The sequence below is a fragment of the Sebastes umbrosus genome, chromosome 3, assembly GCF_015220745.1.
Source record: "Sebastes umbrosus isolate fSebUmb1 chromosome 3, fSebUmb1.pri, whole genome shotgun sequence".
NCBI classification, from domain to species: Eukaryota; Metazoa; Chordata; class Actinopteri; order Perciformes; family Sebastidae; genus Sebastes; species Sebastes umbrosus.
In genome coordinates this window covers 15,379,159-15,405,510 of record NC_051271.1, presented here as the reverse complement: position 1 = coordinate 15,405,510, position 26,352 = coordinate 15,379,159, and the positions used below count along the sequence as shown (strand labels likewise).

The window sequence follows — 26,352 nt, the reverse complement described above, 5'->3', positions numbered from 1 at the left end:
GGAAAAAGCAAGAAACAAATAGACCAGGGAACGTTTTATGTTCATATGGGTGTTATACATTCATACTTATTACATGACTTTGTTGAATACTCAATTCTGATCGGTCAATCATGGCGTTCTACTCTTTGTTATTTCTTTATAACAGACCATTGATATGTATAACAGACAGTTGCTATGTATAACAGACCGTTGCTATGCACGCAGTTCTGATCTCGGACTCTGGAGGATCGTTTTTGTGTCAAATTATTGATTTCTGAAGTAATTAGCCATGTAATAAGCGGGATAATGTACAGCTAGTGGGTCATTGTTGTGAAATAAACCCCTTCAGGGCGATGCTTTGCATCGGGGTGCCGCATCACCTTGTCAAGGTTTATTCCCCAACAATGACCGGCTCGCTGTACATTATCCCTTACTTAAAGGTTTAAGTGCAAATTATTACTTGCAGTTGCATCAAGAACATTTATTTACTCCTTAAATTTAAGTTGATACAAAACTTTTAATAACTGGTGTGTCTACCTGATTGAAGTGTATTAATAAGTATCTTTTGACTGCAGATATGCCATTTACCCCCATTTCATGCTTGGAACACATGATACATTTCTTAATGTAGACCATTGACCATACCTGCTACAGTTACATATCATATATTGCTGCACAGCACAGTCATACCATTCCAGAAAATCCTGATTGGTGTTTCTAGGACAATCCCAGCCAAAGCTAACTAAAAGTAAATGAATACATTCATCATAGACCTTCAAATTTGATACTTCCGCTTATTGTACTTATGTGTTTGTAGTACTGTATTTCCTCAACGCATCAATATATTCACATTCTGTTTCTTCACACATGTAGAATAACACCATGTCCACTATCACATCAAATTTGGGATCAATCAGAGCTTCCATTATGAAATTACATGAGCTTTGGTTTACCATCTCCCATTCGGCCTGGCTTTATTTTGTGTTTCTTTTACTTATGGGTTATGTCACAATATCTGTCAATTTAACCACTTTTGCAGTAAAATATTTTTATACAAGAATCCATTTCATATATGGGAGACCTAAGAGAATATAAAATACATTGTTGTGCTTTGTTCTACCTCCGGTAGGGGTATCTCAAAATGTTGGGTGTCTTCCCACTAGCCTAATAACCAGACTAAGGAATTCTCTCATGAAAAACAAAACAAATATACCATGTAAAAGAGGAAACTTTTACATGTCTCTCAGACTGCAGGATGTGGTGCGGCAGCCTGGGTGGATATGATGAGCCTAACTGAATGTTGCACAATCTGGCAGCACATAATTGATCATCCACCCTGAATCTGCTGTAATGGCAATTTTCATATCTGCAGTTTAACACTGTACCTTTAGATAATCTCAGGGCCTCACATGTTCAACTTCGTCACCATAGGATAGTGACCTGACATTTTAGTTCTCTGTAACTGCAAACAACAGATTGCTGAAATACTTGTTATGTCTTGTGATGCTTTGTTGTCTGCTGTGTGCTGACGCATTGATATACTTTCTATCCTTCTCTTCCTTTCTTCTTTGCACTTATCTTCATGTTATGCTTTAAATGTATAAATACTGACTACTCTTTGTATTCGGGGCTCACTTGCCACAGTCCACAACAGGTGGCTGTGCTCGTGAGTCCATCTGCAGATGTTTTAGTTATTAATGTATGCCTTTTTATTAAATTCACTGAAAGACAAGTTGTTACGTTGGTTTGTGTCTTGTTTTAACAGAAACTGCCACCACACTGCTCACTGTTATTTAATTACCCGTGACTGACGATACTCCATATCTCAGTTATGTGAACAGAACGTTTGTTGTTTTCCAACGGTTGATCAAACAAGTTGGACAAGTTGGACAACAAGTGTGTTGTTGTATGTGTGTGTCTGTGGCCTGTGATGAGAGTGACATTTCAACAAAGTGCACTCCTGTCTGAAAGTTTTCTCATGAAGAGGTGGGGTGCAGATAGATGTGGCCATGGATCAATGCCACCAACCATTCGTGGAAGATTTATTACTGAAATATGTCGTAGAGTGTTGTAAAGTTCTGGCTTGCATTACATGTTACTGTGTCCGCCATGTTTTATTTCCATTTATAAAAGCATAATCATAATTAATGTCTGACATATTTCACTAATCATTCCATTTCAGAGGTTTTTTTTTTTTTTTGGTTAAGTTTTTCCCTATCCAATGTGAGGGTTGCAATGTCAAGGACAGAGGATGACGTATCCTGTACAGATTGTGAAGCCCCCCGAGGCAAATTTGTGATTTGTGATTTTGGGCTATACAAATAAAATTGACTTGACTTGACTCAGGAACTTGTTTGAAGAACCGTGGGAAAACAACACACATTCTGTTCACATAACTGAGATATGGAGTATCGCCAGTTGTAGCGAACCCCAGCCAGACAATGGTGAAGCGTTCAGAAGCCTTTTATTTATGTTCAGCCGTCAGCCATATTTTGAACACAAATTCACTTTGCTTTCTGTAATATCCTTCCTTCAGAAAACACCTTTCTTCCTTAAACACCTTTCTTCTTTAAACACCGTAAGAGCTAAAGGACAGACAAATAAAATAAAATGAGCTCTTACTAAAAATGTAAACATTACAAACCTTATCCATATACTGTATTTGCCATACATATTAGCATTAATCAAACCTTAAGCCTAATATGTGCACATGAAAAGCTAGAAAGCTAGCATTACAGCAATGTCCATGAAAAGCCAATGTTGGCAAGACTGTCAGAATGACAACACAATTAAACACAGACGCTGTAAATGCGTTCATCTAAATCACATAATGTTACTGTATATAATCATAAAACATATTAGACACACAATACCTTGTTCCTGTACTGGCTAGGCGCTTAATTATCAGTTCATGATGACAATAAAGCAGAGCAATCACCTGCTCTCCCTCCTTCAGTAAATCTCTGTATCCTTCTTCTTCTTCTTCTTCTTCTTCTCTCGGTTTCTGGCGGATCGCAACCAACTTTAAGGTGCATACTGCCACCTACTGTACAAGAGTGTGTAACATCATGTCATTTGCTCTTTACTCCTACTCTTGAATTCTATCCACCAATCCTGTGTCTCTTAAGAACATTAATAATAACATTAATAGTGCCTTCCTGGTGCCTTCAACCCCCTCACCCTCTGTTCCCAGTATCCCCATCAGATCCCAATCCCGTCCCTCCTCTCTGACTTGGTCCTGTAGTCTTTTTCTTTCAGCCTCATACTTTTTACATTGAATTAGGATATGCTGCACATTTTCTTTAACACCACAATCCCCACACTTGTCGGGTGCAGCATCAGACACATACATAAGATAAGATGTAAAGATGCTGGTCAATATAAAATACATTTTGCTTCTTGTCTAATTCAGGGAGTTGCTAAAGCTAATGAGTAAACAGAAGGGAAAAACATAAGAGAGGACACAATAACAGGTATTTACTGATAAACAAATGCTTACTCAAGATTATTGTCCTTGGGAGCTGTGTACATTTTTCTACATTTGTCTAAATAAACACCAAACATACAAAAAGTGGTGAAAATTGAAGAGTGGTTCAATCAGTCTGCCTTTAAAGTGTCAGTTGGCAGTATATTTCTGGCATCATTTGGCAAAAATTCCATAGTAACCTTTCAGCATATTGTAATTCAAGTGTTCTGATAGATAACTAGACTTCTGCACCTCCTCATGGCTCTGTTTTCAGATTTTAAAAAAATCTAGCCCGTGACGGGAGACTTTGACCAATCACAGGTCATTTAATTGAGAGAGTGTTCCTATTGGCTGTGCTCCGGTCATGTGACCAGAACTTGGCGTTCCTACACCAGATTTCACAATGGCGGCGGCGTCACAAACTTTCTCATTTTACAGCTAAACCGTGCACTACAAGATGATTCTGAAAACATTTGAGACGAGAAATAGGCATTAACGTAACATAATATTCATTCATATTTGATCAGCGCTGCCTAGTTTGACCGTTTGGTCGGAGTTCATAAGTGATTGACAGCCGGCTCTCATAGACGGCAGCTGGACAGCGGACCTCAGATCAGCTCTTACTGCTTGTTTTCCTCCGGTATATGAAATCTCCAGACACCGGAGGACACAGAGGCACATGATTTTTTTTTAGGTTACTTGTTTCATGTACTCCTGTCACGATATAGCGACCGTTTTATAAACATAACTTTTTTTTATCATATTTGCTCAAATCTCACCTACATCAGCTTTAAGGAATGCTTTTAAAAGATTGCTTACTAGTAAAAATGCATCTCAAGTACAGGGTATACCCTTAATGGCCACCCTCTCGTGAAGCGGTTCTTGCAGGGGGTCTGGAGGAGGTAATGCCCGGTGATGCTTGCCCTTGGTGAAGGGCTCTTTTGAGCCTCTGGGGCGCTCCTCACTTTTGCATCACTCATCTCACCTCAAGCGCCATAAATAAGAAGTGCGACACTCCCACCTAGTGATTACAATGCATTTTTACACAACAACAATACAGCATCACATGATTTGACTTCCACAACACATGCTGCCACACTCATTCAAAGTATCCCAGTGTACTCAGGGAAGTAAGAACCGTAGCTGAGTTTCATGCAGTAAGTAATACTGCATGAAAAAAGCTGCATTAATTTAAATGTACCTACTTTAACCGGACACCTCGCGTGAGAACTCATCATGCCTGTTAAATTTTGGAAGCATACTACTACTGCTGCTGCTGCTGCTGCTGCTTGGAAATTCAGTAAGTAGCCTACCTCAAAAACTTACCTTAAACTTGATTACATTCACCATAAACATACATGTATTTACATGTCAGAAGCTATGGATCAGTTTAAGGATGACCCACTCTACCCACTGAGCTACAGCTGCCCCTACTTCTCTGAGTTTTAAAAGGTTTTTACTCTACTGATGACGCCCTGCCATCGGAATTCAAAACTGGTTTCAAATTGATTGGCATTTCTTTAAATACACAGACAAACATGACTTAAGTCTTAATGTGAGTTATTAATACTATTATTAATAGTGCTAAAGGCATGTTAACATCAGTAATGTTGGGTTAAATCAGGCTCATATTTTTTAGTTATTGTCAGTTCAGTAAAACAAATGCATGCTTGTTTTTCATCTAGAAGTCAAACTGTTCAATATATATGTTGTTATATCTGTAATATATGGTTTAAAACACCTTCCACAGTATTTTAAAAAAAGTTTGTTGGTATGTAAAGTATCTTATGTTGAAGCATTATTCACAACCTTTAGTGGACAGTCAAGGTTACCAGGTCAAGGTTACTAGGGAGGAGAAAAAGGATGCCACAGCTGTGTAAAAAGAAGGAGGATGTCATAACCTTTGTTTGTTTAGCACTATGCCTGTCGCAATAATTACTAGATCGACTTATCATACAATATATGGACATGAACTCAATCATTTTTACATTATTGATTTACAGCACATGACATCAAAAATGTTTATGTTATCGACTTATCGTATGCTATATGGACATGACCTCAATCATTTTTACGTTATTGACTTATGGCCGGATGCATTATGTTTTTGGGGTTGTCCATCCGTCCGGTCCATTCTCTTGAACGCGATATCTCAGGAACGCCTTGAGGGAATTTCTTCAAATTTGGCACAAATATCCACTTGGACTCAAGGATAAAATAATTGTATTTTGGTGTTCAGAGGTCAAAGGTCAAGGTCACTGTGACTTCATGGCCGTCCCATTCTCGTGACGACGATATCTCAGGAACGCCGTGAGGGTATTTTTTCACATTTAGCACAAATGTCCACTTGGACTCAAGGATGAACTGATTAGATTTTAATGGTCAAAGGTCAACATCACTGTGACCTCAAAAACATGTTTTGGGCCATAACTCAAAAATGTATATGATAATTATGAAGATTTGTACTAAAATGTCTAATAGAATAAAATGATGAAATTTGATTTAATAATAATAATAATAATAATAATAATAATAATAATAATAATAATAATACATTTTATTTATATAGCGCTTTTCTGGAAACTCAAAGACACTTTACACAGATAAAATGATCATAAAACAGTTGGCCATAACTCAAGAATTCATATGCTAATTATGACAATTAGGAAGAAATGATGAAGTGATGACATTTTGGACAGACATGTATGTAAACTGCAACTTGACTGGTTGGCTGACTCATACAACCGCAAGGCAGTAATTCTGGTTTAATTATTAAAGCCGTTTCACACTAGACGCGGATTTTCGTCCAAAAAATGTGCATGTAAATTTATAAAAACTGATTTTGTGGGTTCTTATGAATGCTTGCACACCCCTACAAATCATAAGTGTTGGGGAAAAAAAATATTCAGACGGAACTCGATTTCAACAGATTTCCGCCTGTGGAAATATATATATGTTTGACCAATGAAATCCTTTGTTCCAACTGATTGATGTCATTCTGCATAATAAGTAGCCATGTGCTTCTGGTTGTTGCACACAAGGTACTTCTCATTTCGTCATTTTTCGCCTCCTCGTCTCCTCGCTCCTCGATCCTCCGGCTGTGACCTGGAAATCGATCTCAGTCCTCCATCTTGAAGGACGTCCCAATTCATAAAATGCGCATCGAGGAGCGAGGAGCGAGGAGCGAGGAGCGAGGAGGCTTGCTGGAGGAGCTATGAGCGAGGATACACCAGTGTATCCTCCAGTGTTTCCTCCACGGAAGTTTATCACCGACCGACACGCCCCCTTATTGGATATCAGTTATTGATTGGACGCTTGTGAACTTTCCAGGTGGAGGTGGCACGCTTTGCTTCTGAGTGAGGATCATTGCCTTGGACAGCTCACTGACAGTGTGGGGTTTTGAACACTGATGCCAACCACTGCATTTAGAAGGGACTTGGGTCGCGGACTGGAAAGAATGAACTACATGAATGAGTGTTGCAACTGCTCTTTGCAAAGACTTCCAGGAAGAGAATCTCTTAAACCTCTCAGGGGTGAGAGGCTTGTCCCTTGTGCTAGTGACGCAGCTTGTCACTTGTGGTCGGATCTCTGTATCTGAGTCTGGGTCAATGAGCTTGAAGACGTCTTGCTGTTCACTGCAGGTTTTGTGTGGTTCATACAAGAACGCTGGTCCTGTGAGCCCGTTGGAATTGGTGAGCTCAGAGGCCTGGACATACCTGGAAGCACGATCGGCAGGATTATGCTCCGTGGGTACATACTGCCACTGCCTTGGCTGTGTAGATTGTCGAATTCTATGAACTCTGTTGCCACCACAAACCTCAGTACGCAGAGAATTCACAGCTGGTGCTGACGAAGTATCCTCCTCTTCCTCCTCCCCGCCGTCCTCTGATGGGGCGTTTAAGGCCTTGAATGCCCATGGAGGTGGACCAGGATGCAGAGCTGTAAGATGACTGTGACTGGTGCACTCATCACACTTCAATGTGGCTTTGCAGTTGCGGGCGATATGCGAAGATGATGAGCAGCATTTGAAGCAGATCCCTTGCTCTTTCAGGTAGGCTTTCCGTTCCTCAATGGTTTTCAATCTGAAGCCACGGCATTTCCTCAGGGAGTGGGGGTTGTTATGGATGGGGCAGTGTCTAGCTAGATCATCTTTAGATGCTGTTTCATTCCAAGCTGCAACACGGGAGACATTAGTCGTATGCACAGACACTGGGGTTCTGAAACTTGAGCGCTTTAAGGGAGGTTCCTCACTCTGAGGAGAGCTGTTGCCCAGAAGTGCGAAGCTGGGATCATTTCTTGTTTTAGCCTGGTGGCAGATGAAATGAGTGAAGAAAGAAAAAGGGGGGTAAGAGACATGATACTCCTCCTTATACCTTGATCCCTGAGAAATCCATTTCTCCTGTAAGCTGTATGGCAGCTTTTCCACGATGGGGCTGATGCCGCGTGCGGTGTCCAAGTATGCCAAGCCTGGTAGATAGCCATCTTCCTTTGCTGAGAGTAGCTCTGTTAAAAGGTCCCCTAGTTCTCTTAACTTGTAGTTGTCCTTATTTGTGATCTTGGGAAAGCTGTCCAGCTTCTTAAAAAGAGCACTTTCTATGACCTCAGGAGCGCTGTAACATTCATCAAGCCTGTCCCAGGTGATTTTTAAAGCTGCTTCTGGGTTGCTTATATGAACTGCCCTCAAATGCCTGACGTATTCTGAGGACTCTTTACCAAGCCATTTTGACAGCAAGTCCATCTCTTCACCAGCAGTAAGGTCCAAGTCTCTTATTGTATTGAGAAAAGATGACCTCCATGCTCTATAGTTTTCTGGACGGTCATCAAAGTGTGATAGGCCGGTGCTCACAAGCTCTTTGCGTGCCAGATACTTTGCGATATCCATCATAACTGAAGACTCTGGATAACGTCCTGCATGTGACGTAGCTGCATACTGAGGGGCATTAGACCTGGGCCTTTGATGCCAAATGTCACTGCCTGGTCCTTGTAGTATTGCCTCTTTTTTAACGTGAGGGGCATTTATGCTTTGTAGCTGGACAGATGAGTGAGATTTGTGAGGTATCTGTGAGGTCTGGGGTATCTCTGACCTTAGTTGTGAGTTAAATGGTGTGGGACTGGCATGACCTACAGCATACTGGTTGCCATCTTCCTCCAAAACCTTCTGAGAATCTTGAGATGTAAGCCTCATGGGTTGTTTCGATTGTTGCTCATGTAGTAAGTTTAAAGCTGACTCAGACTGCTGGCTAATACGTGTGGCTTGGTCCCTGACATAATCACTCACACGTTCATGTGTGCCTTGTACTGTTATTGGGTGGCTTTTCCTGTTGTGAAGCTCCTCACCCTCATGCTCTGCTGCTGCCTCCAATATCTCTGCCTGGGCAATAGCAGCTGCAGCCTCCTTTTCGAGATGCAGGGCGTCCAAATTAACCTCTAGTCCAGCTTTGTCAACTTTAATGGCAATCTCCCTCTCTGCAAATGTAACACGTGCTCGTGCAGCCTCTGCCTTGGCTCTTGCTCGTGCTGCTGCGGCACTGACTGATGATCTAGATGATCGAGTCAAAACAGAATGTTGGGAACTGTTGACCGATGCTCCATCTCGTAAGCTCTGTGTTTCCTTTAGTGTAGAGCCTTGGAAGTCCTTTCCGTCCATGATGTCTGTTACTCACTGCGATCTGCTGCTGTAGTGTTGTTTAGCCAGCTGCGTATCCGTCTTTTCACTGTCCTGCTCTCCTTGTGTGTGTTAGGTCAAGAAACTACAACGTTCAAAACTAATTTAATTTTGAACATCCATTTCTATTTTCCAGTTCTCCTTTTTTATCACTTGCTCTATGGAGGACAAAAGATGCCACAAAGAATCTCAAATCACGTCAGGAAATTACTTCAACCCAAAATCCACAACAATCCAGTTATTACTAGACAAGTGGAAATTGTTATGAAACTCAAGAAACCTCAATTTCAATGTTCTATTTCATTATTTATATTATACTGGTTTTCAATATCGTTATTATCAATGATTAAAAGACATCAGAATTTCAACGTCTCACCCGGTTAATAGTTGATTTGTTGGACTCAATCAGGTCCTTTGGATCCCAGTAGAGACGGTCCAGAGTCGCTGGGGATCGGTCCTGTCGTCTCTTAACTTGTAAAGGTACAGGCAGGAGGTTTCTCCTGGATGATCAGTCACCGGTCTCCCGTCGTCTCAGGACGATCTTCCACGGGATCCTGCCGACAAGGCCAAATTGTAATGGAAATTCTTTCAGTATTCCAAGATGAGTCCTAATGAACGTTGAAATCAAGATCCCAAACAGATGAAATGTCTTTGTTGTATTTTATTCTTGCAAGAAGAGGCACTGGTTATACAGAGTCGCACAGAGTCTGCAGAAGAGTGCTCCGCAGGAGATTATTACAATGTTTTACTCAGACAGTGTCCCAGTAAAAGTCAACACTCAGTACTTTCTCACTACATGAGACGAAGAGCACACAGACAGTAACTTTCCACTGTTGCATAAAGAGACATCATTACATACAATGTAATTTTCCATTACAGTAGGTACACAATTCAGCAGTAAGCCAAACTCCATTAAAATGAATGCGTGAGTCAGGATATAGCGTCCAAGCTCCTGGTGCTTTATTGGGCGGCACCCTCATATACAATGTGAATAGGAGTGAAACTGAAGACATAAACAAAGAGTACAATCAGTAAATGCATAATCAAATTATTCGTTACAGTATAAACTTCACATAGCTTCTCTAACTGTATGATACTGTACGTAATGATAATAGTCAATAGTCAATAACAACAATAAATGACATGTGGTTAAACTAGCAAGTATCAAAATAAGGCTTTATAAAATATATTTCACGAAAATAAAATCAAGCTACTGTTCTATGGTCTGTGCTAAACCAATACTTACAGACAATGCTTTCGAAGGCATAAACAAAAGGAAGGATTACAGCAGATGGTTATTGAGACTAATTAGCGAAAATGTGGCTGCATTCTGAAACTAAAATGCCGACTTCCGGTTCCGGGTCAAAGTGCATGTCAAAATAAGCGAGAAATAAAAAGGCCCAGGAGGGGGCGCTACTTCCCCAAAACTGAAGGCACAACATCAGACATCAACAGCTGTTGAAGCTGACTGACAGCTGATCCAGCTGTGATCAGCGGCTGCTGTCATCAGAAACGGACGTCGCTTCACATGACGCTTCAGAGGAAACGACGTCTCATGTCTCTAAAAACATATTTCCTCGTTTCCTCTCTCCTCGAGTCTTTTCCTCGCCTCCTCCGCTCGCATCTCCCGTGGGCGGGACTAAGACACGAGTCGAGGAGTCGAGGAGAGGAGTCAAGCCGTATAAAAGCACCAATGGGAAAGACTCACACAGTTCACACAGATACATTACACTGCATATGGTAAATTTAGCAAAACATAGGTCCCTACAAGTGTTTATACTTCATTATGACAATAAGTCAAAAGGCACAGTTTACTTCTAAAGTGTTACAATCATAATGCAAAATAATATTTTTCCCACAGTGATTCATTTTGATAAGATGCCCCGTATATCCATTGACAAACAAAGAAGAAGACTTAAGATGTGGATTATGATTTAAAACAGAACATTTTCCCCACGGTTAATTCAATTAAGCTGTAAAGAAATTACAGACAGAACAGAACTTCCCTTTCCCACTTTGTTTATATGTAGCTGAATTTGGCCAACAGCTGAGGAGGTCACACCTTCTGACATTCAAAGGGACACACTATTTTCTACCACAGAAACAGGATCCAGGTATGTGTATGGGACCTTCAGATTCTTGTTTCTGCTATTGATGTTTGCACTTAACGCTTGAAGCTCTAGTTGAAAAAGCTTCATCAGCTTGCGGGGAATCTCCTCACTGAAATGGTCGTTCCCGTACTGACCAAGAAAGACCTGATGACATCAAAGATACATTAGACATAGATGTTTTCCAGTTACATTTTAAATGTTTATCAGACATAAACTAATGGCAATGTAATGTACAGTTGTAGGTAGGAATGTCACGATATCAGAAATTTAGTAGTTGATACCAATACCAGTGAAATTCCTTGATTCTCGATACCAATTCGATACCACGGTAAAAAACTAAAATAAAACAATAAATCCCATGTACTTTAACATACACTCCTTTATTACCGCTTGCATTCAGGTTTTGGTTAGGGAGTTAAACGGGTCATAATTCCCTCTCTACTATCTATTTTATATTGCTGTGAAAACATCTCCCTCAAACAACTGGATTTATTGAAATTTCTCACTAAAAACTACATTTGAACACATCATGATAAAGTTATGATTTACCTTCGCCCAATAGAGTGGTGCAGAAATGACGTATTTTTGTAGGCCAACATGGAAGTTAGCATCGCACTGGTTCCCTCGACAAAAAGCCAATGGGATTTTGGATTATTGCAGAAAATAAGCTCTGTAGCAAACAAGTTTATGATACTTACACGTTTTGTTCAGCAAGAGAATCCTCACAAATGAACACCGCTTTTTGTGATTTGTGAATTGTGAATACAAATCACCAGAAGTAAAAAGCTAATGTTAGGCTACAAACAAACTACACCACGGTGGCATGAGCGTGCGTATGCACAACAAGGCTGTAAAGGTGGACGAGTCGGCATGATGACATTTTGCAGTCTCATTTAGCCACTTGTTAGCAACCGCCTTTTTAAAGACATGTAAAAGCTTCAAAATTCACGAGTGGGATATTTACTGACGTATTTTATATCGTAGAACAAAACGTGAAAATCTCTTCAGCTTGTTTTAATCGCAGATCTTATTTCAGTCACCTAAACAAAAACGCATTCAAAAGACCCATTGACTTTGTGATGAGGGAACCGCTAAAATGCTGCGTCCTAGGACTCATTCCTGCAGCACTCCATACTCATTTTTACTGAAAAGTAGGGCTGTTCTCGACTACTGTTGACCTGCTTTTGCTAAAGGATGCCTCTGTGCGTTGGTTTCCGATGCTGAAGGGCACTTACCAAACGGTGGTATTTGACAAGTTGGGAGTGAGAACCGGTCGGGTAAGCAGCACAGTCCTGCATGGAGCTAACAGCTAACGTTACCTAGCTCTTGTTCTGACGATTTCAACACAGATTTGTTGCTCGCAATGTAGCATTATCAGGGAAAAAATAGAGTGCGTCCCATGGACGAGTCAATAGTGAGTTTACTGCGTCTCAAACACATTTTCTATCGTCCCCGGGACAATGGGACGCCATGAGTCTCGAGCCCTGACAGTACCTGTGGTACTGTAGAAAAATGAGTACTGTCACGTTTTCAGATTATTGGCATCGGTTTGGTACCAAAAGTATTGGTTCTTGTGATATCCCTAGTTGTAGGAAGTGGATTTCTTCAGTGAGTCAAAGAGGGTATTTGTGTTCTAATGACATATTTACCTACTTTACACAACCTGAACATCAAAGTGATTCATGTAATTTAATTTTCATGAAGTTATGGGCACTTACGGCATATTTGGATGGCTGGCTAAGTAGCCAAATGGCAGACATTCCGTTAGCTGTCGTGCCCTGGTCAGGCAATGTCTGCAGCATCCTGGCCTCGTCTGTTTTCCCCTTTTCGGTTGGTGGAGGAAGCTGCAGGGTGGTGGGAGTGTTGGGCATCCAGCCACCATAGTCATACTGCAACGAATGAATGATTGACAGATGACTGATTAATACTCTTTGAAGCCACGCCATGTTGTACTGTTGTTCAGTCGGTCCGCTATTTTGGTCCACACTGAAATATTTCAATAACTATTGGATGTATTGCCATGAATTTTGGATTGGAACAAATGGAACAAAATTGTAGGCATTCATGGTCCCCAGAAGATGAATTTGGTGATCCCCTGACTTTTCCTCTAGCGACACCATGAGGTTAACATTCTTGGTTTCAGAAAAATGTCTCGACAACTTTCAGCTGGATTGCCATTAAATTTGGTTCAGACATTCATGTTGACCTCAGGGTGATAACGTTGGTGATCCTCTGACTTTTCATTCAGCGCCATCATTGGATCAAATTCTTTTTTTTCCAATACTTTGGTTTATGACCAAATACCTTAAAAACTAATGACATTCCCATCAGCCTCCGCTGTACTTTGTGTTTTGTGCTAATTAGGAAATGCTTGCACATGCGTGCATGTTAACAGGGAATACTAAGACTGTGATCTTAGTATAAATTATACTTCCTAAAAGTCAGTATGTTAGCATTATCATTGTGAGTATGTTAGCATTTGTCACATTTAGCAGCCTCACAGACCTGCGAGCATGGCTGTAGGGACTTGTTTATGTTAACGATAACAATCTTCAAAGTCAAAGGTCACTTTTTTGGCCAGAATTCATCCACCTCTCTCCAGTCCAGAAAAAAATGCAAAACCTCATAAATCCATTCCACAAAAACAGAAACATTATAATTGAATTAAAAGGCACCACCTGTCCAGCATTCACAGCCGAGTGCTGTGCTGAGCAAGTGAAGATCACCATGGTGACAAACTTGACCAACTCATCCACGGTGGTGAAGCGCTTAGGAATTCCTGAGAATCAGAGGGAATAAACTGCATTACTTAAAAACATCTAGAAATTAAAATTTGACTTATGTTTGCATTATGATAATATAATGGTACATAAAAGTGCACATTTATCATCATTAAGATTGAGCTTTTCTTTAAAACTCACCTGTGCCTACTTGGGAAAGGAATCCATGTTCAAAAATGTCCGAAATCCACTTCTGCAGTGATTTGTCTTTCTGGACCCTAGCATCATTCTTGTAGTGGAAGCTGAGCATTCCCTGCACAAACCTTTGAGAAATGAGAATAAGTTCTGTAAAATTCATTCCTAGTTGAACAATTATATATATATTATACAATTGTTTTCTTCACACTGTAGTAGTGAGACACTGTTTTGTTAGACAATTGAATGGCCATCTCTTTAGAATGATCAGTTCTGTTCTTTTGAGGAATTTGAGGCAATATTCGGCACAGTGGATCATACAACTTTAATATTACAGTCGATACCTTTAGATGGACAGAAAACACTATATTTCTTGCAGTTTTTCAGAAAGACTGATTAAAGAAATAATTTATGAGAAAACCAAATGAGTTAGATAAGAGAACTAAAGCTTGCTAATAGAGAGGGCAGGATTGGGGCTCTCTAATTTTCCTATTTCAGGACGCTTTGTTGTGAATGGTCTCTTTTTGAAACAGTAAATTGTCTTAAACAACATGTAGTCAGTCAACTAAGTCATGTTCTAATCAGTAGTGGCAAAATCAGACTAGGCTCTCGTTGCAAAGTAGGATAGCCAGGCAGGTAAATGGGGAAGAATTAACTAGAATAAAATTGACTCTCTAATCATTTGTATTCTTGGGTTGCTTTCCTGTGAGGACTGCTGCTCCCTGCTGGAGCACCTCATTAACACAGATGTGCAGCCTTTGTGGTGGCCAGCTGATCTGTCCTGTCCTCATTACCATCATTAGTTCTATGTGATTCAGTTGTTTGCTTGGTTTCTAGCATTAGTTATGTTTAACAACTTTTTCCCCTGCAAATGGAAAAGGAAAGCAAATCCTGTACTGAAATCTGAGACACACTGTGTAAAGCACAGAAAACTACCTATATCAGTGGTTCTCAAACTGTGGTACTGGACTGGGTGAGCTTCTTCTACTTTACCTTGGGGTCAGGGCTGACTGACATTTCAATCAATGAAGTTATCAACCTGTAGCCATCACAGCTTATCTTTCAAATGGCTACTGCTATTATTCCAGGAATTCCTAACGACATTCCAGCAATTTTAACATTCTTTTTAGAGTATGGGTGATATACTTTTTTTTCTGTCTTTTTTTACCCAATTATATCTCTCGATCAAGCCAGAGGAAACCAACCAGTTAGCTAAACTTCGAGCATGCCTTAAGGACATAAAAACCTGGATGACCTGCAATTTCCCGATGTTAAACTCAGACAAAACTGAAGTTATTGTACTTGGCCCTGAACGCCTCCAAAACAAATTATCTAATGATATAGTTACTCTAGATGGCATTGCCCTGGCCTCCAGCACCACCGTAAGGAATCTGGGAGTTATCTTCGATCAGGATATGTCCTTTAACTCCCACATAAAACAAACCTCAAGGACTGCCTTCTTTCATCTACGTAACATTGCGAAGATCAGGCACATCCTGTCTCAAAATGATGCAGAAAAATGAGTCCATGCATTTGTTACTTCTAGACTCGATTACTGCAATTCCCTATTATCAGGCTGCTACAATAAGTCTCTTCAGACTCTCCAGTTGATTCAGAATGCTGCAGCACGTGTACTGACAAGAACTAGAAAAATAGATCATATTACGCCTGTATTAGCTTCTCTACACTGGCTGCCTGTAAAATCCAGAATAGAATTTAAAATCATCCTCCTCACCTACAAAGCGCTAAACGGTCAGGCCCCATCATATCTTAAAGAGCTCATAGTACCCTATTACCCCACTAGAGCACTGCGCTCACAGAATGCAGCAGGGTTACTTGAGGTTCCTAGAGTCTCCAAAAGTAGAATGGGAGCCAGAGCCTTCAGCTTTCAAGCTCCTCTTCTCTGGAACCAGCTCCCAGTTTCAGTTCGGGAGGCAGACACCATCTCTACATTTAAGAGTAGGCTAAAGACTTTCCACTTTGATAACGCTTATAGTTAGGGCTGTCTTTGACCAGCCCCTAGTTAAGCTGCTATAGGCCTAAACTGCCGGGAGACTTCCTATGACACACTGAGCTCCTCTCTCCTTCTGTATATTTTCATGTCCCATTCAGTGTTACTAACTTCATTCCTTCCCGGGAGTCCTTGTGCCTCCTTGTCTCGCAGGTAACCATGGAGCGGGGTTACACCTGGAGCGAGGTTATACCTGGAGCAGGGGTACACTTGGAGCGGGGTTTCACCTTGATCTGGATGTCACCTGGATTATGGCTGCATCTGCTGCCGCGTCCGCTGCCTGCTTGACACCAACTGCTACCATCATTAATTAATTCCGTCTGTACGAGGGACTACCAAGGCTAACGAAGGACTACCAAGACTTAGTGACAAAGTGGCAGCCTGGAGAATGAGACTTCTCGGTCACTGCCAAAGACATCAAGAACTCCCAGCAAGCATGCTGATGCTGCGGGAACCAACGCACGGGCATCGATCACAGGGACGTCCCACACCAACATACATGGACGTACTGAGGAGAGATGCTGGACAGTGCTGGCGAGCTAGCCATATGTATGGTGGACTGAGATAGCTGGAAGCTCCGCTTGAAAGCCCGTCTGAGGACGACCCAATGATATCAATTCCGATAGTTGTATTATCACTCTTTTACATCCACTACTATTGGTTTTGTGTTATTAGTCCTACTTGTATTAGTTATTACAGCTGCTGGGCTATTATTGTGGTTGCTTCTCTCTCTCTGTCTCTCTCTCTCTCTCTCTCTCTCTCTATCTCTATCTATTTAACCCCCCTAGCCGGTCTCAGCAGATGGCCGCCCACCCTGAGCCCGGTTCTGCTCCAGATTTCTTCCCACTAATCGGGGAATTTTTCTTGGCCACAGCACATTTGGTGGATCTTGTTGGGTCTCTAAACTATGGTGTACGGTCTAAGACCCGCTCTATATATAAAGCGTCTTGAGATAACCTCTGTTGTGATTTGACGCTATACAAAAATAAATTGAATTGTCTCATCCTCCGCCGCTTTAGACAAGCACAGCGCGTTAGCTCGGCGGCTAACAGCGAACTGTAAACAGGTTTAAGTTATTTAGTTGAGTTCTGAATGACTTTAGTTCCCTAGTAAGCAGTGATCCAGTGTAGGTGTTTGGGGAGTTTATTGTGAAGGAACAGAAGGCGTGATGCGCTGCAGACTACAGAGCCTCTGTGTTATTAATTTATTATCTTCCAAAAGTATCGGAGCAGCGTCACCCTCGACTACACCAGCTAAAACTAAAGCTGGCAGTACGCTAGTAGTCAGACTGTTTAGGTTAGTTTGTCACATATCTTACTTGTAAACTCATCAGCTGGCTAAAACCAAACAGCCCCTCTTCCCTCTATCAGCCCTAATGTTAGCTGCAGCAGAGGACAGAGGACAGGAGGAAGGACTGATATTGACTGAAGTCTGTGTTCTTCAGTCTTTATAAACTTCACTTAGTATTTTCATGTCAGGAATATGATTTATTTTATTAACATGTTAGATTTGTTTCCAGTGAGATATTAATGAGTTTATATGGTGACTTTGCTGTTGTAAACATTACTGTTGCTGCTCTAGAAACAACATTTAGCCTAGTTATATTTGAAATACAGTATATGTATATGTATAGCTAATATGCACACTTCAATATTTGTTTATTTATCGTAAGTCATATCGTCATCGCAATATTGAACAGTTTTATTGCACATGGCAGATGTTCTTCATATGGTGCAGGCCTAGTGTGAGAGACTAACCCTTAAGTAGTATGAGAGTTGTGTCGAAGAGTTTAAGTGCCAGTGCTATTGCTACTCCTTTGTACAGCATGGCTGACAAAAGTCAACAATAAGTAATATTCTTATTAGGAATAAATTTGCCTCCTGCGTGAACTGTGCATTGCTGAATAGGGTAGGCCTACGCTACACTGTATTTTAACATCGGTCATAATGGTTTGGCGTGCTTCAAAGTTAAAATATATGCCTATACCAGCATCTCTAAATTACAAAAATTAACACATTTTATCTCTTTGTTTAAGCAATACACAAAACGGAATGTAAAAATAACAATTTGTAGTTTTACGAGGGGGGTTACATGCTGCAACTATTTCTTGGTAAACAGTGACCGTGATGAAATAAATCCTTTATGAGAAAATCAACTATGTTACAAGAGAAAAAAAGCTAGCTGGTAGAGAGGGCAGGATTTGGGCTCTTATTTTCCAATATCAGGACACCTGTACTACCTGTGGATGATATCCCAGAGCTTGAGTCCATCATCCCTGTAGTAGAAGTTTGGCACATCCTTCAGCCCTCGCTCAGCAATGTCCTCTGGTATGCAGAGGGAGCTGTAGGTCAGTGAGGCCGTTGATCTCTTAAGGAATTCCTTCATAGCATCTCCACCAGCAGCTGCAATCTAAGGAACAGTCAAATATGTAAGGAATATAGTTAGAGACAGATACTGTACATGATATTGAAAAAACAAACTTGTTTAATTGTTTAGGTAATGGTCTACTGAGTGTGTTGGTGTTTTTGTACCTGTTCGATAATTCCCTCCTCCGATATTAGTTTATTTCGAGCCAAGTAGTTGATATGCAGCGTGTAGTGAGTGTGATGTACGAGGAGCTGAGGGAAAGAGGGAACTCTGTTAGTGACACTATTACATGTTAACAAAATCAGAAAGCTTGACGCTTCTATACCATTCAGCAGTGTGAAATACCTGAAAATATATACACACTAAGCAGGGGTACACTTGGAGCGGGGTTTCACCTGGATCTGGATGTCACCTGGATTGTGGCTGCATCTGCTGCTGCGTCCGCTGCCTGCTTGACACCAACTACTACCATCATTAATTAATTCCGTCTGTACGAGGGACTACCAAGGCTAACGAAGGACTACCAAGACTTAGTGACAAAGTGGCAGCCTGTAGAATGAGACTTCTCGGTCACTGCCAAAGACATCAAGAACTCCCAGCAAGCATGCTGATGCTGCGGGAACCAACGCACGGGCATCGATCACAGGGACGTCCCACACCAACATACATGGACGTACTGAGGAGAGATGCTGGACAGTGCTGGCGAGTTAGCCAGATGTATGGTGGACTGAGATAGCTGGAAGCTCCGCTTGAAAGCCCGTCTGAGGACGACCCAATGATATCAATTCCGATAGTTGTATTATCACTCTTTTACATCCACTACTATTGGTTTTGTGTTATTAGTCCTACTTGTATTAGTTATTACAGCTGCTGGGCTATTATTGTGGTTGCTTCTCACTCTCTCTCTCTCTCTCTCTCCCTCTCTCTCTCTCTCTCTCTCTCTCTCTCTCTCTCTCTTTCTCTCTCTCTCTATCTATCCCCCCAGCCGGTCTCAGCAGATGGCCGCCCACCCAGAGCCTGGTTCTGCTCCAGGTTTCTTCTAATAATCGGGGTGTTGGGTCTCTAAACTATGGTGTACGGTCTAAGACCTGCTCTATATATAAAGCGTCTTGAGATAACCTCTGTTGTGATTTGACGCTTAACAAAAATAAATTTAATTGAATTAAAACATTATGATTCATCAACTTTGGAAGATACAAAAATCACCAAGTTGAAAAAACTACAACTACAGTAAGTTCAGTATTCTCCCTTTCAGTTACCTTGTACAGTGGATGCCCCTCCGGCACGTTGCGCAGCAGTGACACTGCAAAGACTTCAGCCAGCAGATGAGTGCGCAGCAGGTGAACATTGAGTTCATGCTCGTTGAAATCTGCTCCTCTCACAAAAATCTTGGCCGTCAACCAGTCGTACTCAGAATCGGTAGGATAGAAGATGGGGTTGTCAGCTGCTGGAGTCTGTTTCAGCTGCAGGAGAAGGAAGGAGGATGTGGTTCATTCAATCCATTCAATTCATTACCAGTACTAGTCAATTATGTTGTTTTATGTTTGACTATTTACTATAGCTTTCATCTGCTTTTTAGTTTGATACTCTGAAGTGGAAATTCATATTTTCATTGAATCCCAGGGATTACAAACTAAACTAAACTAACTAAACAAACTAAATTAAGTTGACTTGACCTATTTGCATCAGACTCAACTGTCAGCCTGTTAAACTTGGATATGGCTATAGGAGGAACCTTTTTACATGACTCGGGCAGGAAGAAATGAACTGCCTTTCCTAGCAGAGAGGATTCATAGCTGCCATAGATGCTATCCATGGTAGCTGCTACTTGCAAATACGCTTTCAGTAAGTTGGTTGCTTCCTGTCGCAGGGGAACCTACATCTTACGATTTGAATGATAGTTGTCTGAATCAATACTCAAACTTAAAACTTCACTATTAGCTATATTTGAGTGCTAATCTCACCTGAATAGCAATCGGCATCAGTTTATCGTCAGGTGTTTTGTGGAGCAGGACCAGGGGAGCCATCAAGTACTGCTTCTTCCCATGGATGGTGTTTGGTGTCAGTCCATCCAAACTCTTGTAGTCACACAGGAATATGTTGCCTTTCTGTGAGGATGAGAAATGATTTGACGCACATGCATAAAGTTTGGATATTACATACTGTATACTAAGTGAACATGTAAGTGCAACATGTAATTCTAAATTAACATGTCATGGGGCAAAACATGACTCTAAAATCAATCAAGGTCAAGGCAATCACCTTCATTTCATCTGTCAAGCTGAGGGAGACCGCTTTGTCAGTGACAAGAAAGTTCTTGGGCAGAGCCGAACAACGCCGGATCATCATGGGATTGACACCATTTAGATACTGGTAGCCAAAAAAAGCGTCCTCCTTCCAATGTTTCTGGACGTAGTCTGGAGAAAGAACAGAGTTGAACTTCATTGAGTTTCAAACTTTGTGCTACTCTGGAAAATGATAAACAAGAACAGGATTATTAAGGGACATATCAGGGGTATAGATGAGTGTTGTGTTGTGTATGTTGTGTTGAGTAATGCAGTGAGGCAAGGCAAGTTTATTTATATAGCACATTTCAGCAACAAGGCAATTCAAAGTGCATTATTACATAAAACATTAAAAGCATCGTGAAAACTCATTATAAAACATAAAATTAGTGACTAAGCAGCAAACTGTGGGTTCCTCACTCTACATCATTGCAACACACTTTATTCTGGTCAGGGTTATTATCGTGGACTAATACTGAAACTAAAACGAAAATAAGCACTGAAATTTTTTTTAGTAAACTGAAAATAAATGTAATCCTTTAAGAAAAACTAAGACTAAACTTAAATGATATTGCCTGGTTAAAAAATCAATACAAATAAAATAAAAATGTATGTAAATAGTTTTTAGTTTTAGATTTTTAGCTATAATATATCACTACCAAAAAAGGGCAGACAGCATTCATTTCCGTCAACTCTCGTGACATTGAACCACTGAAATTCATCAGACATGACATTCCAGGAGATGACGCTATGCTGCAATTACATCACAATTAATCCTAGTCTAGTCTTGTAAAATGAAATAACAGGAACGTGATGCCATTTAACCAAGCTATTCAGCTCAGGTCCAATCTTAACCAACTGGGGTCAAGATGAAATTGCAGATGACAAGTTTTCTACTGAGTGTGGTAGTGAAAGAGTACTCAATTTGATTCCCAAATGAAAATATTTAAACATTGTGGCCATTCCTTCACAGTTCTCCAACCATGAATGTATATGTAGCTACATACTTCGGAGACATTATTGGCCCTAACAAAAACAAACTAAAACTACTGTAAAATGAAAACTAAATAAATAAAACTAAAACTAAACCTTTCTGAAAAACTAAAACTAATGAGCACACTCTGAAAACTAACTTAAATTAAAACTAAGTTGAAAAGTGTAAACTAAAATAAAAAAAACTAATTGAAAATGTAAAACTATTATAACCTTAAGACTGAAACTTATACAAAACATATATTTATATATTTAATATTTGTTTTTATTGTAAAGCCCTTTGTAACTTTGTTTGTAAAATGTGTTATATAAATAAAAGTTTGTATTATTATTATTGTTATTATTATTATTATTATTATTATTATTATTATTATTATTATTGTTATTATTATTATTATGCATACAGTGTGAAGTATTCTATTAAATTGTGATAGTACCTGATATGTCAGGGTATTTGCCCCAGAATATCCCCTTGATATCGTCAATATCAGTCCAGCTCTCCTTGGAATCAGAGAGTAACTCCAATAATAGCGAACCCAGACTAGAAAATAAAAGCAGAGAGTAATTTTACATTTCATGATGCCTTAAATCGCTTTGATAGGCAGGTACATAGTTACATAGAGAGATATCTGACAGAATTTGAGGACCTCACCCAGTGGCTAACGTGTAGAGAAACTCCATTCCCTTCCATACTGAGAAGCCATTAGAAGGCAGAGAAAAAAAGCTTGCAGCCTTCAGGTGGTGGGGTATTCCCTCTTCATATACATCCCAGCTGGTAAAAACAGAGAAGAGCAGAGTGGTGAGGAACTTTGGACAGTCTAGATCCCTGTGTATCTGCAGTTTTAATTTAGAGAATGCAACCATACTTGACACATATTTATGTAGACAATGTTGCAATTTCGTAAATGTAAATGTAAATCAGCTTTTATCACACATTGTATTGTACACAGCACAGCACACAGTGAAATGTAGTCTGTGCATTTAATCCATCCTAGTATATTAGCTTGGGGGGTCTGTGCCTTGCTCAAGGGTACCTTGGCAGTGGCCAGGAGGCGAACTAGCACCTCTACAGCCACCAGCCCACAGTCCGTACTTGGTCTTATGCCAGGACTTGAACTGGCTCCGGTTCCAAAGCCAAGTCCCTACGGACTGAGCTACTGCCGCCCCCACAACATGTGTTATAGTATACATTTTACAATACATTTTAATAAACCCTGGCAGGTGTAACAATGTCATATGGTGGTTAATTTAAAATGATATATCATGAATATATTCAACCAAAGAGGTTTGGATACATGTTAGTTTTGAGGTGCATAAAGTTAAAGTGTGTATAAGCTCTGAGCTCTTACCGATAGTCGTCGTTCACCGGATAGGTCCTGTCCCATTTGCGTTCATTGACCTCCGATTCAACTGTAGGCTTTACATGAACTTGAAGAAAAAAACAAAACAAGGTTTAAAATTGTTGATATATACAGTGTATTAGCATGAATTTACTCCAGCATCTTTATTGTCTAACTTGCAGAACTTGTCTTTCTTTTATGTGTTCTGAGGTCAGTGAACAACAAACAGGCTGTCAGACAAGCTAATTACCACAAACCTCTTTCCTCTGTGAAGGAGGCCAGCTCACAGTCATTGATCCAGCGGCAGATGGGAAACTTGTAGGTGTCTCCCTCAGGGGATTTCACCACCACCTTGGTTGGCAACCATTTAGAGTCTTCTGGAAACTCTGGGAAATGCTGTTTGTATAGCTGTATCTGGTCCAGCTTTCCAATGGAGGCAGGGCAGGACACGGTAAAATGAGACACCTGGAGTAACGACAGAAATGGTTTTAAAACATTTTTACAAGAGATAAAGTGTATTTGATAACCAAGAGCTGTAAGTTCTCAATAATTAGCATACAATACTGAATGTGGAAGGGTGGACAACATCCAAATTGTGCAATATGCGTAATATGTCCACTGCATACATTTTTTACAGCCCATTATCGGGACTTTTTGTTACTTTGGTGACATTTGTGAACATAGGTTGAAGACCTGCAGAGCAGCACTTATCCCTTTGCTGCCCATATGAGACTGAGTTGGCGAGGGTTTACATCAGCTTCTCTAATTTGATATATTTAGATTAAGTTGAGGAAACGTGTCATACATTTAAACATAGAGAGGGATATTTCAGACTTACTGCCCCTCTGGCGAAGGATGAACCTCCTTCGAGTTTCTTGTGTTCGCTGCTCTTTTCAAAGCCCATCAGCTTAATGAAGACATTGTCTGAAGTGCCGGCATCGTCGTGATAGGCAGTTGATATGGTCACTTCATAATCCACCATTTTCACTCTGGAAGGTAGAAGAATCCTAGTGGGGAGAGAATAATAATAACCATTCTCAGCAGTTATTAGGATAACTCACTAGATGAGCCTGAGTGCAAAAAAACTTTAAAATACTGGTATCACAAAGAAAATGGCATTGGAAAAGATATTATAACAACTAATATCAAATTTGTCTTTTAAATTTCATAAAGCATCTCTCTTACCTGTTAATAAGACCAAGAAGTTCATTTGATGAACTGCTCTTTTGTTAAAAGAAATCACCGTGGATTTCTCTTTTTATACATATTGTGTGGGAGTGTCAAGCCAGTGAAAATAGGTGGCTCTGGTGATGGTGTGCTGGACCTTTGCCTTAAGGCAGTATTAGATCATTTGATAAAGACAAACCAGCTTTTCCACTGTTAAAAGTGAGACATCCATCCATTATCTGTAACCGCTTATTCTATTCAGGCTCGCAGGGGGCTGGAGCAGGGTCGGCGCCAGAGTGTTAGGGGCGGACGGGCAATCAGCTTTGACAGGGGGGGCATTTTTTTTCACCTCATATAGCCTTTATTAAGTGTATCTTTAACATTATCATGTTTCATGTTTCATGTAGTCTCTGCATTTAATCCATCCTAGTATATTAGCTTTGGGGGTCTCTGCCTTGCTCTAGGGTACCTCGGCAGTGCCCAGGAGGCGAACTAGTTCCTCTCCAGCCACCAGTCCACAGTCCGTACTTGATCCTATGCCAGGACTTGAACCGGCTCCGGTTCCAAAGCCAAGCCCCTACGGACTGAGCTACTGCTGCCACCACAACATGTGTTATAGTATACATTTTAAAATACATTTTAATTAACCCTGGCAGGTGTAACAATGTCATATGGTGGTTAATTTAAAAATATATATCATGAATATATTCAACCAAAGAGGGTTGGATACATGTTAGTTTTGAGCTGCATAAAGTTAAAGTGTGTATAAGCTCTGAGCTCTCACCGATGGTCTTCGTCCGGCAGAGAGATCTGGTCCCATTTGCGTTCATTGACCTCATATTCAACTGTAGACTTTATATTAACTTGAAAAAAAAAAAAAAAAAAAGTTTAAAATTGTTGATATATACAGTGTATTAGCATGAATTTACTCCAGTATCTTTATTGTCTAACTTGCAGACCTTGTCTTTCTTTTATGTGTTCTGAGGTCAGTGAATAACATACAGGCTGTCAGACAAGCTAATTATCACAAACCTCTTTCCTCTGTGAAGCAGTGCACCTCAGAGTCATTGAACCAGCGGCAGATGGGAAACTTGTAGGTGTCTCTCTCAGGAGATTTCACTACCACCTTGGTTGGCAACCATTTAGAGTCTTCTGGAAACTTTGGGAAATGCTGTTTGTATAGCTGTATCTGGACCAGCTTTCCAATGGAGGCAGGGCAGGACACGGTAAAATGAGACACCTGGAGTAACGACAGAAAAGGGTTTAAAACAATTTTACAAGAGATAAAGGGTATATGATAACCAAGAGCTGTAACTTCTCAATAATTAGCATACAATACTGAATGTGGAAGGGTGGACAAAATCCAAATTGTGCAATATGTGCAATATGTCCACTGCATACATTTTTTACAGCCCATTATGGGGATTTTTTGTTGCTTTGGTGACATTTGTGAACATAGGTTGAAGACCTGCAGAGCAGCACTTATCCCTTTGCTGCCCATATGAGTCTGAGTTGGCGAGGGTTTACATCAGCTTCTCTAATTTGATATATTTAGATTAAGTTGAGGAAACGTGTCATACATTTAAACATAGAGAGGGTTATTTCAGACTTACTGCCCCTCTGGCGAAGGATGAACCTCCTTTGAGTTTCGTGAGTTTGCTGCTCCCTTCAAAGCTCATCAGCTTAATGAAGACATTGTTTGAAGTGCCGGCATTGTCGTGATAGGAAGTTGATACGGTAACTTCATAATCCACCATTTTCACTCTGGAAAGTAGAAGAATTCTGGTGGGGAGAGAATAATAATAACCATTCTCAGCAGTTATTAGGATAACTATCACTAGATGAGCCTGAGTGCAAAAAAACTTTAAAATACTGGTATCACAAAGAAAATGGCATTGGAAAAGATATTATAACAACTAATATTAAATTTGTCTTTTAAATTTCATAAAGCATCTCTCTTACCTGTTAATAAGACCAAGAAGTTCCTTTGATGAACTGCTCTTTTGTTAAAATAAATCACAGCGGATTTCTCTTTTTATACATATTGTGTGGG

At 40.4% G+C, this 26,352-nt stretch overlaps 1 protein-coding gene and 1 long non-coding RNA gene across 2 annotated transcripts in view; one reads left to right on the top strand and one right to left on the bottom strand.

The window, feature by feature from the left end:
• The first annotated feature begins 9,836 nt into the window (after nucleotides 1-9,836).
• LOC119485223 lies at nucleotides 9,837-16,671 on the top strand. Its single transcript, XR_005206224.1, has 3 exons — nucleotides 9,837-9,988; nucleotides 12,008-12,012; nucleotides 16,661-16,671. It is a non-coding gene; the product is annotated as an uncharacterized LOC119485223 (long non-coding RNA).
• LOC119485216 (hydroperoxide isomerase ALOXE3-like) overlaps nucleotides 10,411-26,352 on the bottom strand; it is a 44,215-nt gene continuing 28,273 nt past the window's right edge. Inside the window, exons 6-15 of the mRNA XM_037764615.1 lie at nucleotides 22,230-22,333; nucleotides 20,777-20,931; nucleotides 20,479-20,622; nucleotides 19,774-19,977; nucleotides 18,679-18,765; nucleotides 18,387-18,556; nucleotides 14,143-14,264; nucleotides 13,900-14,000; nucleotides 12,940-13,110; nucleotides 10,411-11,365 (exon numbers count right to left, since the gene is read on the bottom strand). Coding sequence (XP_037620543.1) covers nucleotides 11,183-11,365; nucleotides 12,940-13,110; nucleotides 13,900-14,000; nucleotides 14,143-14,264; nucleotides 18,387-18,556; nucleotides 18,679-18,765; nucleotides 19,774-19,977; nucleotides 20,479-20,622; nucleotides 20,777-20,931; nucleotides 22,230-22,333 — 1,441 coding nt within the window. The 3' untranslated portion in view covers nucleotides 10,411-11,182. The remainder of the gene's footprint in view (nucleotides 11,366-12,939; nucleotides 13,111-13,899; nucleotides 14,001-14,142; nucleotides 14,265-18,386; nucleotides 18,557-18,678; nucleotides 18,766-19,773; nucleotides 19,978-20,478; nucleotides 20,623-20,776; nucleotides 20,932-22,229; nucleotides 22,334-26,352) is intronic.